This window comes from Apodemus sylvaticus, chromosome 4 (genome assembly GCF_947179515.1).
Source record: "Apodemus sylvaticus chromosome 4, mApoSyl1.1, whole genome shotgun sequence".
NCBI classification, from domain to species: Eukaryota; Metazoa; Chordata; class Mammalia; order Rodentia; family Muridae; genus Apodemus; species Apodemus sylvaticus.
In genome coordinates this window covers 41,058,794-41,072,612 of record NC_067475.1, presented here as the reverse complement: position 1 = coordinate 41,072,612, position 13,819 = coordinate 41,058,794, and the positions used below count along the sequence as shown (strand labels likewise).

Here is a 13,819-nt window from a genome sequence, read left to right as displayed (position 1 = left end):
TAAGAATGAATGTCCTGCACACCTGCTTTCATGTTGGTCATGGGTAATTTTCTGAGTGAAAAATACCTGTTTAGAACTGGTAGGATGGTTCAGTGGTTAGCAACATGTACTACTCCAGTAGCCAGCCTGAGTTTGGTTCCCAGCTCTCATTTTGAGCAGCTCATAACCATCTGCAACTCTGTCTCCAGGCCATCCAGCTCACTCGTCTCTTCTCAGTGCGATGGTGCGTGTGCTATTTATTAAAAATAAATAAAAGCTTTTTAAAATGCCTGCTGGGTGAACTGGCCATGACAGACTTGAGTCTTTTTTGCTTGGGAGGGAATAGAAGAAAATTTATCAACACCACTATTAGAATTGTTTTCTCTCTAACCCATACACTGACAGAAAAACATTCAAGCCATTAAAATCTTGACCTGAGTAGAAAAGACGATATATTTCACAGGGGAGAGAGAGACTTTTGGTTTTATTCTATGTATCTGCAGTCTAGCACAGAGCCCAGCAGCTGCTAGGCATTCGGCTGTTTAGTGAAAGGATTTCTATACATCAAATTCAGTTAGAAGTCTCAGAAATGGGATTAAGGCATTCTTGAAGAAAGTGCTGTCATAAAAATTTTAAGCCACCTGGTGGAGTATTAATAAAAACACTCATTAAAGGCTTTTTTTTAAAAAAGTGGATTTTGTTGTTAAGATTATAACTGTGATCCATTTGTGATTTATTTGTCATCATTGCATGTACATAATGAAACGATGTGTTGATCGCCATGAAAGTGTGCTTGTCAGGCAATCTACTAAGCCTTGAGTAAGCACAGGTACTTGTGTGCTAAAAATCCCAAGATTTAGATTGGAAGATTATTCTCTAAAATCGTGGGGGGTTTGGTTTTCTTTTTAAAGATAGGTGAGAACTTGTCTCGAAACTAAATAATAAATGAAGAAGCAGATAAAAATGGTGTTTTTCAAAATCTTGGTGCTATGTGATAACTAAATTCATGACCAAACAGCTAGCAAATGTATTTTGAATGATCAGGATAAAAGATTTTCACTGTACACGTTTTCACCTAATTTTGGACGAAACATAAACTGTTGGATAGTGCATAATTATTTTCACAAAAATCCTTAATCACAGCTGCCAGTTTCTCCATGACTAACCCTGCCAGATGGTTCTTGGGTTTTGCTGAGTCACTTTTTCTCCCCGACTCAGAACTCTGCGTTCTCACTAACTCTGAAATTCCTCTGGCTTTTTCTCATTTTTTTGCCTTTTACCTGAAAAAAAAATGGGGAGGGGTAATGGTTCAATTGCTTATTTTATCACCTCACAGACATATAACAGGGTTGTTTTTTTTTTTAAATAATTATTTTCAGTTTTACCTTCTGTCATAAATCTTAACCTGCCCTTTTCCTTGAAGACCGACATTTTGAGGAATTAACCCTGCCTATCCAGTCACTTAGCTTCCCAATACTGAGCAGGTTCTGACTCACCCTCCGGTGTAGGTTGTTGGAAAAATGAAAGCAGCCCCCAAACTTCTTCATTCTGTTCTGAAACTACCTCTTCGCAGTTAGAACGTCCTAGAAACCGGAAAGGCTCTCAGCCACCTTGAGCCGGCTGGAGTTGGCTGGGGAGCAAAGCCCTTGGACTCCACAGGTTTGCTTTTTTTTTTTTTTTCACCAATCAGATGCACTCACTGCCTGGCTCCCAGCCAGAAAAAAACTGTCAGTGACGGAGTTCATCTCTTGAATGTTAATGAAAACTTTCAGCGACCAGCATGGCTGCATAAAGATCTTCATTGATTCAAGAGTGTCAAGCCCCTCCTGGGTGCTGGTAACTGTGCTAAGAGCTAAGGGGGAACCTGATCCCTTCCCCCTAAAAAAGCTAGAATGGGGAATTGACTTGAGAGGGCACAATTGAGATTATGTAAATTACTTGATGAAATTGAATCGGTAAGGCTGTTAGCATGCTCTATAAACGTGCACAGGAAGGGCTGTCATTTACAGACTCCCCATCTGCCGCATTTCACCACTGGTTATGCAAAAGGAAATTGAGCTCTCTACGTGTCTTCATGCATGTCTGTTTTAAGGAATAGCCAACAGGATATTTCTGCCTATGAACAATAAGTTCCCCAAACCGCAAGTGTTTCCCACACCTGCTGAAGAACACATTTGAGTGTCTGTGGATGGAAAAATCATTCTTCGAGCAGTTTTCTCGCTGCGATCTTCCTTTGCTCCATTGGGAGTGGGAGAAGGCGAAGTCAGGAAGGCAAGTCCCTGGAGTAGAGACCAGCTAGAGCTGCATTGCAGTTAGACCACTGAGTACACGGACAGCCGGCAATTTGTAACAGTAGCAAAATTACACGTATGAAGTAGCAAGGAAAATAATTTTACGGTTGGGGGTCATTACAACATGAGGAGCTGTATTGAAGGGTCGCAGTATTAGGGAGATTGAAGACCACTGGCATAGAGGAAGGGATAAGTTGGACAGTTAACCAGGAATAATAAATCTTTTGGCACGCTGTTGAGCAAATGCTACCAGTGGGATAAGAGATACGCTCAGGCCTCAACAACTTCACAGCGAAGCCTAGAAGGAGGTGTGTTTGGAATGGGTGGGCTCCTGGGTCCATTTCCAGGGTTTTGGAAGGAAAAAAACCAAACAAATTGCAAAGTCCGAATGTTTACTTTTCCGTTTCATTTTTTGTTTCTCTGCACTCAAACGCACTTCTGTCTTCCTCCACGTGAGAACCATCCTTCCTGGAACCCCATAGCTACAGAAGTCATGGTCAAATTCTCCCAGGCTCCAAGCTGTACTTCCTCAGTTACCTCGGAAACGGGAGTAGGGTGCCAAGTGGCCTTCAGACCTAACCCAGGGCCCTTGTCCATGGCAGACACGTGCACTTACTGCGCCGCCCTGTACAGCGAACCAAGAGACTGACAATGTTCTGCTAACCGCTGCGTGCTCGGGCAGGGCTTTGGAACTGCCCTCCCTCGGCTACCAGCGGTGGTCCAGGAGCTTTGATACATTCTCTTCAAGGGGCTCCGTGTAATCGAAAGCAGAGGAAAAGTAAGGCTCCCTTGACTTTCAACTTGGGTTGCTCCAACGCGACTCCGTTCTCCGCAGCAAGCCACTCAGACTGGTCATCCAGGGATCAGCCCGGGAGCCTGGGTCTCCGCAGTACCTGGATCCGCCTGCGCCGAAGGGGGCAGCTCGGTGCTCGGCGGCGCTGTTGAATCACGGTTGAGTCACCCCTTTCGGGGTCTCGGAGTTTCCTACTGGAGGGGAGTGGGCGGGGCAGGGGTGTGGACTGACCGGGAGCCGCCCACTGCGAAAGCGAGTGACCCGGGCCGGGGCGGGGCGGGGAGTCGCGAGCCTCAGCGGAGGCGGCGCGGGGTGGAGAGGAGCCGGTGTCCGCGCGGCCCTTTATAACGCGCCCCGCGCGGACCCCGGCAGCTCGGGTACAGCCGGTACCCATCACTCGCTCCCTCCGCTCGCTCCTGTAGCGTAGCCTCCACGCCGCCGCAGAAGTCCCGCGACCTCACCACCAGCCCTTGGACATGGCGGTCCCCGTGCGCCCGCGCCTCCTAGCGGCCCTCGCGCCCACGTTTCTCGCCTGCCTCCTCCTCCAGGTGGACGCGGGTGCAGGTGAGTGGCCTTGGTCCTGAGAAGCCCGGCGGCAGACAGAGAAGTGATCTGACTGACCGCGGAAAGGGGTCGGGAGCGAGGGTCGGGGGGCGCTGCTCTGGTTCCTCGGGGACGCCAAGGTGTCACGCCGTACCTGTGAATTTGGCTGTGCTTGCCCAGGGGGTTTGAATGAGCTCAGAGATGGAAGGTAGTTGGTGCTACCCCCGGCTGTTTGTAGCCGCTGAAAAAGCCTGCTTTGTGCGTCCACCGTGGTTGCATAAGATAAACTGGGGTTCCAGTTTTAACTCTGAGGGCAGAGCTTCTTAGGATGTTGGGCCCTTGAAGGTGGCGGACTCGTGGGCCCGCCTTTCTCAAAGTCGGCGTGCTTCGCGTGGCTTGCATCTTATCTTTGACAAGGTGTGCGCCTTCCCGTAATAAATAGGTGTTCTTGTGGCCTTTGGTTTAGATCTGATAGAAGCAACGCTGTTGTAAACTCAGGCAAGGCAGAGTGCACACCCACATCTACCCAATGTTGGGGTGAGGCAGAGGCTGAAACCCGGGAATTGCAAAAAGAGACGTTGATAACAGTATTTTAATGGAATAGCATCCCACCATGTGACAGGTGACACGTGGGTCGCACATCTGCCTTGTTCTCCGGGAGAATTCAGTGTAAAGATATTTTAGGCTACAATGGAAAAGGTCAGGTTAGACTCTTTTTGTTTATGTGAATTCTTGCCCCGCACGCGTGTGGGGAACGAGCCCTGTACACGTGTGTGGGGGACGAGTCCTGTCTGGAACTTATTCAAACCCTTCTTTGCTGCCTCTCCTGGAGCCTGACTGCTTCAGAAGTGTCTGGGACTCTCTGGCACCTTGGGCCCGCCTTCCGTGGTGTGTTAAAGTGGACTTTCCCTTGCATAGTTTATAAAAGGACCAGGATTGTCAGCCGTTTTCACGGATTGCAGTGTGGGTGTTGCCTAGAGGACTATATGGGTCTAGGGGCAGGGTGGGGGGAGGAAGGACACACACACACACACACACACCCTCTGTTCTTTACAAGTTAGCAACTTTGTGTGTGACTGACAACAAAAAAAAATGTGCCCCATTTGATGGTGGGGGCTGGGAAAGTCTTTTAGGCTGTTAGCACAAGGCTGAGAACACAGAAGCGCATACAATTACGGATCTTTTGTGTTTGTAGGCATCCCAGAGAAAGCGTTTAATTTAACTTGGATATCAACTGATTTCAAGACAATTTTGGAATGGCAACCCAAACCCACCAACTATACCTACACTGTTCAGATAAGGTAAGCCAGGTTGAAAACAAAAGAAGATAACAAATGATTTTGCTCTTCCCACTCTCATGAGCTATTATGGCCTCTGGAGCTGATCGTTGGATGGGGCTGTTTACCAATTGGTAGAGTTTCCATGGTAACCTGCTGGCTACTGGCATATCCCATCAGATGGAAACATATCCATCCATACGCTAAACTGAGATGACAGGAGCTGGGGCGGGGGTACCTCTGTCCGTTGAGTGCTTACCAAGCCAAGCACCCCTTAAAGCCCTGGTTTAGTTCCTCAGTCCAGCATAGAATTGTCACCATGGTCACTGTGTCACTCGGGAGAAAGTAGAAATAGAAATTCAGTCACTCTTAGCCATATGTAGGGAGTTCCAGGCCATCCTGCAATACATGGGACCCTGTATCTAAATAAATATATAAATACATAAATACATGACGCAATGTCTAGTTCTTTGAGGGTAATTATAGGAAAATTAATAAGTGTATATATAAGCTGCAGAGAGTGAGCCCACTTACACAGGCATTTGTAACGTGCTCTGCCATCGGCAATAGCCCGTCTCTTCTAAGCACCAATGCCCTTTTCCGGTTACTAGCTGTCTAGACTGAGCTGCTGCTGGCATGTCAGAGAGAGGCAGGAGGAATTCCAGTGTCTACGCCGCCCCGAAGCAATGCTTGATTCATTAATCTATGGGCTGTGTGAATTAAAATTTGGTTGTACACACAACTTGGCAGAGGCCAAATTCCTGAGTCACTGAGGTGCTTAGGAAACACTGAAGGATTTGTCTGCATCCTGTGCTGTCTGGAGCTGTATGGTCCATTCACACCTGTTCGCTGATTGACAGCTCTCCGGGAACAAGTAATTCAGCACGTTCAATCTAAGTAACCAGGGTGTGCCAGATGTCTTCCTTGATGATTTTCACAGAATCTTGGCAAGCTTTTGGTTTCTGATCGATTCTAGGAGACAGATGAGGAACTCGAGAAACCTGCCTGGTGTGGAAATTATTTTAATAGTGACGATGTAAAGGACACAAGAGTATCGTAGGCAAAAAGCAAACACATTTTAACCCTTTGTTCTGTCAAAGCTTATGCTAAGCCTTATTTAATACTAGGATGCAACTCTCAGGTGTGGGGCTTTTAAATGACTTTCTTGTTTTTTCAAAGTGAACTCTGGTAGCTATTGCCAAACCAAAAGGGGAGAGAATTTGTGTGTGTGTGTGTGAGCATGCATGCATATATCATGCATAACTATGCATAGCTAGAGATAAATTTCATAATCTATAATTACCATTGCAATCAAACTTCTCAGTTCAAAGGCTGGTGATACAGTTCAGGGGTAGAGTTCTTGTCTACCATGTAAAAGGCTTAGGTCCCATCCATAATCCATGTCCCCTCTCTTCCCAATTTAGTTGAAGTGGTAATGATGGTACCCTGTAATCCCTGTACAACCTGGTCATATGAGGCAGGAGGATTATGAGTTCAAGGATACATGTTTGTTCAAGGCCAACGCCAGCTATAGAGTGACACCCTGACTTAACACAAGTTCAAACTTGCCCATTTCATATTCTCACAGTTGAGAGTTATTAAAGTAACCAATTTCTCTTATACAGACCTGACATTTACCTTAGGAGAGACCCTTTCCTTCTAGATATGAAGATTAGGTTTTTCAGAGAAATGGTTACTTTCTAATACCTTGTATTAATTGGAACAACATTGGGAATATATCTTGGGTTGTCTATTTTTGAAATAGAAGCCTTCATTAGCTGTAAGTTTTGGAGTTTTTAAGGTGGTCACCATTGAGATGAGTACGGCTCATGATCTGCAAATATCGGGGCTCAGGACGCCTTTGGGGATGCCCGCAGACTCAGATTCACCCTTCCCATGGGAAAGGGGATTCCGGGGCTAAGGGTGTCATAGCAACCTTTAAAGATGAAGCTGTTACTCCGGAAAGTCAGGGTCTCACACTGAGTGCTGGTGATGTGCGCCCAGGCTGCCTGGAACCGAGGTGTGCCACGTCTGCAGGGGGCTCTGCCAGTCTGCGCAAGGCCCTTTTCTGGGAGGAAGGGGAAAACTTTGCTCATCACTTCTCCTGGGTCTCCTTTATTTGCTTCCCAGAGGAGGCAGCACCTTATCCGGGGGACCCTGTCCCCCACGCCCACCTATGCTGATGGAGCTTGGCTGTGAGGTGCCGGCCGAAGGGCAGCTCTGAGGGACCCAAGCCCCTTGGCTGAGTGTTGACAGTATCTTCTCTGAAAGCAGGCTCAGTGGTGGTTGGGACGCATCGGAGGCCCAGCCTTAGCTCCACACCACGGCTTGTGCCGTACAGTCCACTGCGTGTGCTGAATCTCAAAGCTGAATTTAGAAGCTTCCAGACACAGCCTCTAACTCAATTAGTGAATGTTTGTTTTCTGTTGGAACTCCTCAGGAAATTAGGCAGGAACTTTTATTTCCAAATTTGGGGAGTTTTTCGGCTAACCTAGAGGGACCCTGAGAACTTTTAAAGTGGTTTGTGCTCTTAGCAACACTGGGGGCTGGGGGGGGACCTCATTAACGCCATCTCCTCGTTGACCTGTTGTCACAGCGTGATGTAGCCCCCTGTCCTAAATTTTTTTTCAGAGAGAAAGTGGTCCTACCTGTGAGCTGAGTGGAACAAAGCACTGTATCTATCAGGTGTATGACGTCACCCAGAGCCTAGCCACTGAATAGTTTGTCATACTGATGGAGAGAAACCATTAAGATGCCATTGGCTTTTGATATAGAAAAGATGCAATCGAGGTACATTTTGGTCATTTGTGGATCCAAATAGCCTCTCTATACCTATCATAGAAGAAAGCTCAAAAATACGAGAAACTAAAATATTCCAACTTTATGTTAGCTTGGGACTGTGAGGATAAAGGATCTATGTATATATGCACTCAGGCTTTTTCAGTATGGTAGGGCTTTGGAGAATCCTCCTTTGTGCCTCTTCTGAGTAGAGAATACATATTTAGATATATGTGACTCCCCTGCTTGCTGTTTTATCATATTCTACATCTATGTTGAATAATAAAGTCTTATCAATAATAGATTCTGTTACGATCGTCATAAATGGTTAGTCCACCACTGACTCTCCTATATGCCAGATATTCCGCTGGGCTCTTTGTACGTGTTAACTCATTTGCTTTTATCTGAGGAGGTGCTGGATTCTTTATAATGTGTGTGATCATGGGAAGTGTGTATTCACCCTGAAGGGGTCCCGGACTCGGCATCACAGAAGCCCTGCTGATTGGCAGGGAGGTGAGAGCCAGCACTCTTGGTCCAAAGAGAGGCTACACAGGCAGAGCTGTGAGGCCGCAAGGTTGGGGGTGGGGTGGTGACCAGGAAGGGAGAGAAGAGGCAGGTGACATAGAGATCTGGAACTTTGCCTGAGTGCCGAGGTCTGTCTAGCAGATGATGTGGACCTCAGAGCTCTGCCGGGATTCACTTGATGGGAGTGTATCAGGCAACATGCAGTGGTGCCTGGCTAATGGTCATCTTTGTCCCTTCGAAGAATTTTATTTTCAGCAGAAGTTTTTCAAGTTACTTTCGCTTTGATGGTGCCTTACAAAAGAAAGACGCGTCCTTTGCCCTCTGAGGCTCAGGCGTTGTTAAACAGGCGCCAGTTGTATTGCTTTCCTCTGGTCTTTGGGGAGATGCGGTCTCATTCTCATAGTTAAGGCTAGCCTGTGGTATAACAAGGCGGAAAAACCCAGCTCTATCACTTATGCCTGTGACTGCGAAGGCTGTTTAGTGCATTGGTCTTCCATGCTCACACACATTAAAGAATAAATAAAAGGAGCCCAGCAGAGCCAACCAGGCTGCTGGGGTGAACTTGCATCCTCCGGCAGAAGGCCGTCATCCTGTTAGACACAGACCTCAACCGCCCATTTCTTTTTCTCCTTCCTTCCCTTAGCGATAGGTCTAGAAACTGGAAGAACAAATGCATCGCAACCACAGACACTGAGTGCGACCTCACGGACGAGATCGTGAAGGATGTGAACTGGACCTATGAAGCAAAGGTCCTATCTGTCCCATGGAGGAACTCAACTGATGGAAAGGACCTGCTTGTGTTTCACGGGGTGGAACCGCCATTTACAAATGCTCCAAAGTTTTTACCTTACCGAGATAGTAAGTGGCTTGGTTGGTAATGCCTTCACTCTTGGTCTAGGTTTCCACACACATGCATGCACGCACACGCACGCGCATGCACACGTGCGTACACAGGGTGGGGAGAGGCATCCTTCCTTCCTTCCTTCCTTCTTCCTTCCCTCCCTCCCTCCCTCTCTTTCTCTCTTCCTTCCTTCCTTCCTTTCTTTCTTCTTTCTCTCTCTCTCTTAAGTAGACATCTCACAAGCTCACACAGTCCATTAGGAAGACTAAACTCTACTTCTTCTGCAAGGCCTGCTGGTTAAAACACAAGTGTTGTGGTTTGGGAATTCCCCATCTGTGCCCTTCTGATTGTTCAGTGACGTGGATGGTGAGCAGGATGAAGGGCCATTGAGATTTTACTTCTGGTGTTTGCTCTAATGGTCTAACTACCCAGTGAATATAGCTGTCTTCCTAGGGTCCCCGCTGATAAGCCTCGTTCCTAGATTCCTTTGTATCTTTACCATTGTGTCTCAGCAAGGCACGCCCACGCCCTGCAGGCTCACTGACAATCATTCTCCCCAGCCATGATTACCCTTCGTTGTTCTTGAGCTCTTAGCAGTCCAGACCAAATCCTTTGTGATAAACAACAGAACACACACACACACACACACACACACACACACACTGTTCTGAGACTTGTATACAGTGAGGACTTGTCTGACCATCACATGACCAGAGCACACGAGGTAACTGAATCAGGAACCAAGAGCTTAAAATAGATTCCTTGGGGGGTTGGGGGAGGGGGATCAAGAAGTTGTTACAGGAAAACATTAAAAATTAACAAATTTAGAGGGTGACAAACGTGTACATAATGGACTTTTAAAAAATGTCTATGTGCCTGATGTGTGTATTTGTACCATCTGTAACTCAGTTCCAGTGATCAGATGCCATCTGACCTGTGGACACTAGCCATGTATGTAGTACATACACATCCATACAACAGGCAAAATGCATGCATAAAAATAAAAAAAAAAAAAACTTTTAAAAGTCTTAAAAAAGATTCCTCAAAAGCCCTTCCTGGATTTCCCAGCCCCTAACTCATTGTAGCTAAAATATGGAAGCTTGAAAACTTCTTGTACAACAGCCTGGTTAGCCGACCCTCACACACGGCCACCAAACTTTTGAAATGTGGCTAATGTTGCCAAGGTGAAAAATACATGCCAGTTTTTGAAAAATATAAAATATCCATAATAGCCATTATATTGAGTGCATGTTAAAATGCCAATATGTTAATGGAGCTATTAAAGTATATTATCAAAATGAATTCCACCAGCTCCTTCTCACGTTTTCTAGTGTCTGTGAGGAAGGGTCTCCGTGTGCTTCCAGAGGATGGCACGGCTACGTGTTGTCTTGAGACTCAGTTACAGGGCCGCCACCACTCCTACTGCTGGAGCCAATTCTGTACAGATGTTCTGTATGAGCGGTGTCAATTATGATAACTCAGTGATCTTTCTTTGCATTGATTTTAATTTCTAAGTTGAGCGGTGTCAATTATGATAACTCAGTGATCTTTCTTTGCATTGATTTTAATTTCTAAGTGAGGTAATTTTTTTTCCATTTCAGCAAAACTCGGACAGCCAGTAATTGAGCAGTTTGAACAAGGTGGTACAAAACTGAATGTGTCTGTAAAAGACTCACTTACCTTAGTAAGAAAGGGCGGTGCGTTCCTCACCCTGCGGCAAGTCTTCGGCAAGGACTTGGGTTATATACTTACGTATCGGAAAGGCCCAAGCACCGGAAGGGTGAGAGATTGTCCATTTACTTTTATCCCCCTACCTTTTTTTTTTATAGACCCTTCATTCTCCACAGCATGCTTGCTTCCCAGTTCAAATATGGAGGAACAGGGGTTGGCCTGGTGGTGTGCAGCACAGACCCTCCCGCCTGTCACTGCTCAGCTAGCTGCCTTGTGCCCTTGCACAGGGTCCTTCCAGAGATTCCAGTCACACAGTCAAAGAGCTAGACCAGACTGCCCTCTCCCACATCTTCATATTGGGGATCGGGGGTGGGGGTGGGGGGATGGGCAGGAGAAGGATGACTTATTAACTAATTTGCATGTGTGTGCATGTGTGCAGGAATATGTGTGTGTGCAAGTGCGCATGAGAGTTTGTGCATATGTGTGGTGCGTGTGCCTATATATGTATGCGTGCATGTATATGTGTGTGTGTGTGTGTACTCATACATGCTTCTCTGTGATGTTGGGGATTGTTACCCAGGGCCTTGTATACTAGACAAGTTCTCTACCACTGAGCCCCTAACTGTGCCTTTTTTGGTGATTCCATCTCTTTTTTCCTACAGAAAAAAAGGGGCTGAGCTGGGCTGGGTGTGCCTGTCTTTCAGCCTTGGCAAAGGCCTCCTTAGCAGTCAGTCATCAGGGGTTACAGACTAGCCAAGTGACTTCTAATCCTTCGTGCGTCAGTGATGTCTGCATAGACTTAGAGCCCTGGTTTTGCCTTCCTCTGTGATTTATGAACGCTTGTCTTCCCACAGAAAACAAACACTACAAACACGAATACGTTCATGATTGATGTGGAAGAAGGGGTAAGCTACTGCTTTTTTGTACAAGCTGTGATTTTCTCCAGGAAAAACAACCAAAAGAGCCCAGAAAGCATCACAGTGTGCACCGAGCAATGGAAGAGTATCCTGGGAGGTGAGTGGCCATGGCGGTCCTCAGTGCCCTGGGAGGCTCCGCTGCCCCACATTGAAGCCAGCCCGCACCTCTTTGGTTCAAACATTCGGGGTTTCTTTTGGGATTCTGCATTCTCTTTAGGGGCATTTAGGAATGAGTCCACATGGTTCCCTTGGTCAGCAAGCACTTCTCTGGGCACTTACAATGAGCCAGAGTCTCTGGGGTCCTGGGTATGCAGACTGCAGCTAGCACTTGGACACTTAGGTGTCACCTCACAGTCTTCTCTGCCTGTTTTTCCTACTGACATTATGATCTGAGGGACGTGGGGCACAGGAGGAGGAGTTTCTGGACCAGCTAGTTTCTGAACGTGACAAATTTTTTAGTGTACCTGTGATGGACTGTTGGTATAGGGGCTGTGTGTTTGTGTGTGTGTTTGTGTAAAGCTGGTGATGATTGCTCTGGGCCCCACAGGAAGGGACTCTGAATGCCGTCAGAGGGCACAGGTCAGGTGACAGTAGCTGTGGCCTGGCTCTGTTAAAGTTTCAAGTCATTATGCCAAGCAGGCCAGACTCAGGAAGACAAATACCACATCTTTTTCTTATATGTGGAAAGCTAGATTTAAATTCACATTCATGTATATATTTATATAAGGAGACCACAAGAGAAAAGGAAGAAATATAAAGGGGGAGGGTTAATAAAAGAGATGTGCCGAGTAGAGGGGAGGGGCTGTCTGGGGAAAGAAACTGGAAAGAGGTCAAAGGACACGGGGGCCAGGGATGAATGGGAACAAAGTCTAATCACATGTTATTTATGGGAATGCCATAATTAAACCCATTACTTTGTATGCCGGCCTAAGAATAATTTTAAGAATGCAACAATAATACATTTAGGTATTTTGCCTTCTCGCTGCTGTTAACAGAAAGTTCTCTTTCCATTGGAGCCCATTCCCCTCTGGGCCAGCTCCTGAACCACAAGCTTTACTCGTCCCTTTCCTAAGCCCTACTCTAGTTCTGATGCCTCAGGCTCTGCCTGTTTCCCTGCTTCTTCTCTGTCAAAATAGACCCTCTGGGGTACTGACTACCCCAGCCAACGACCGCCTCTTCACCCCCGCCATCAGCACCGTGGCTCCCCTTCCTTGGCTTCCCGTTTATCATCTGTTCTAACCTCTGCCACCAAACTCAGGGTCATTTCTGACTACGTTTCGAACGCATGTTCTTACATCCAACTCCCTGGCTCCTCTCTAGTGTAGGAACCTTGGGTTGCAGCTCATTTAATGCTGTGGGCCACTGTCAGTTTCTCTCGAGCACATGAGGTCAGGTAAATTCTTAACAATTCTTAACCTAAGAATGAGAGAAAGAGGAGCTGGAGAGATGGCTCAGCGGTTAAGAGCACCGACTGCTCTTCCAGAGGTCCTGAGTTCAATTCCCAGCAACCACATGGTGGCTCACGACCATCCCTAATGGGATCTGATGCCCTCTTCTGGCACGCAGGCATACATGCAGGAGGAATGCTGGATACTAAAGAATGAGAGAAAGAGTGGAAGAAATGAATGTCGAGTTTCAAAGAAGCAGGGCACTATAGTTTGGGGGTCATGCCCACCAGCAAGTGGGATTTGAAACTCCAAGTTGACTTTACGTCTTTGATTTATTTTTGTTTCTCTGTTTTTGTTTTTCAGAAACACTCATCATCGTGGGAGCGGTGGTGTTCCTGGTCACCGTCTTTATCATCATCCTATCCATATCTCTGTGCAAGCGCAGAAGGCGCGGAGCGGGACAGAAAAGGAAGGACACCCCGTCGCCCTTGGCCTAGAGGAGAGGCTGAGGCTGCCAAGTCTCACATTAGCTGCACAGCAATTACGAGACCTCTGATGGGAACTGAGGACTTGCAGCATGGGACCTGAGGATCCTAGTTCAGAAAGACTCCCTTCGTGGCCTGCTTCTCCAGCTAATGCGTTGATTCCAACACTAGCGTTTCTTACTTTAGGACGTACTGAACGGTACAAACTGGTTAACACTACAACACCTTTTGCACAAATGCTTTATTTAGGTTGTGTACTCTGCACTCAGGAAGACACTAGGTCACCCAGGCAAAGCCGGTGGACAGATGCCTTTCATATAACCTGGGTGGA

The 13,819-nt window shown here is 46.8% G+C and overlaps 1 protein-coding gene across 2 annotated transcripts; it reads left to right on the top strand.

The window, feature by feature from the left end:
* The first annotated feature begins 2,952 nt into the window (after positions 1 to 2,952).
* Positions 2,953 to 13,600, top strand: F3 (coagulation factor III, tissue factor). 2 transcript variants are annotated; one of them, XM_052179327.1, is made up of 7 exons: positions 2,953 to 3,048; positions 3,486 to 3,627; positions 4,802 to 4,907; positions 8,830 to 9,044; positions 10,629 to 10,807; positions 11,553 to 11,712; positions 13,367 to 13,600. In XM_052179327.1, the coding sequence occupies exons 2-7, from the start codon at positions 3,540 to 3,542 to the stop codon at positions 13,498 to 13,500; spliced, it is 882 nt and encodes a 293-aa protein (XP_052035287.1). In that variant the 5' UTR covers positions 2,953 to 3,048; positions 3,486 to 3,539; the 3' UTR covers positions 13,501 to 13,600. The 2 variants fall into 2 exon arrangements, with proteins under 2 accessions (XP_052035287.1, XP_052035286.1); XM_052179326.1 differs by lacking the exon at positions 2,953 to 3,048 and having other exon boundaries at positions 3,360 to 3,627.
* The last annotated feature ends 219 nt before the right edge of the window (positions 13,601 to 13,819 follow it).

Bases quoted from the DNA above. Each gene is read 5' to 3' on its own strand.
- F3 (XM_052179327.1), top strand. From the start codon at position 3,540: ATGGCGGTCCCCGTGCGCCCGCGCCTCCTAGCGGCCCTCGCGCCCACG. The intron at 9,045-10,628 runs GTAAGTGGCTTG...TTTCCATTTCAG, and splicing joins GTTTTTACCTTACCGAGATA to CAAAACTCGGACAGCCAGTA. The intron at 11,713-13,366 runs GTGAGTGGCCAT...TTTGTTTTTCAG, and splicing joins ATGGAAGAGTATCCTGGGAG to AAACACTCATCATCGTGGGA.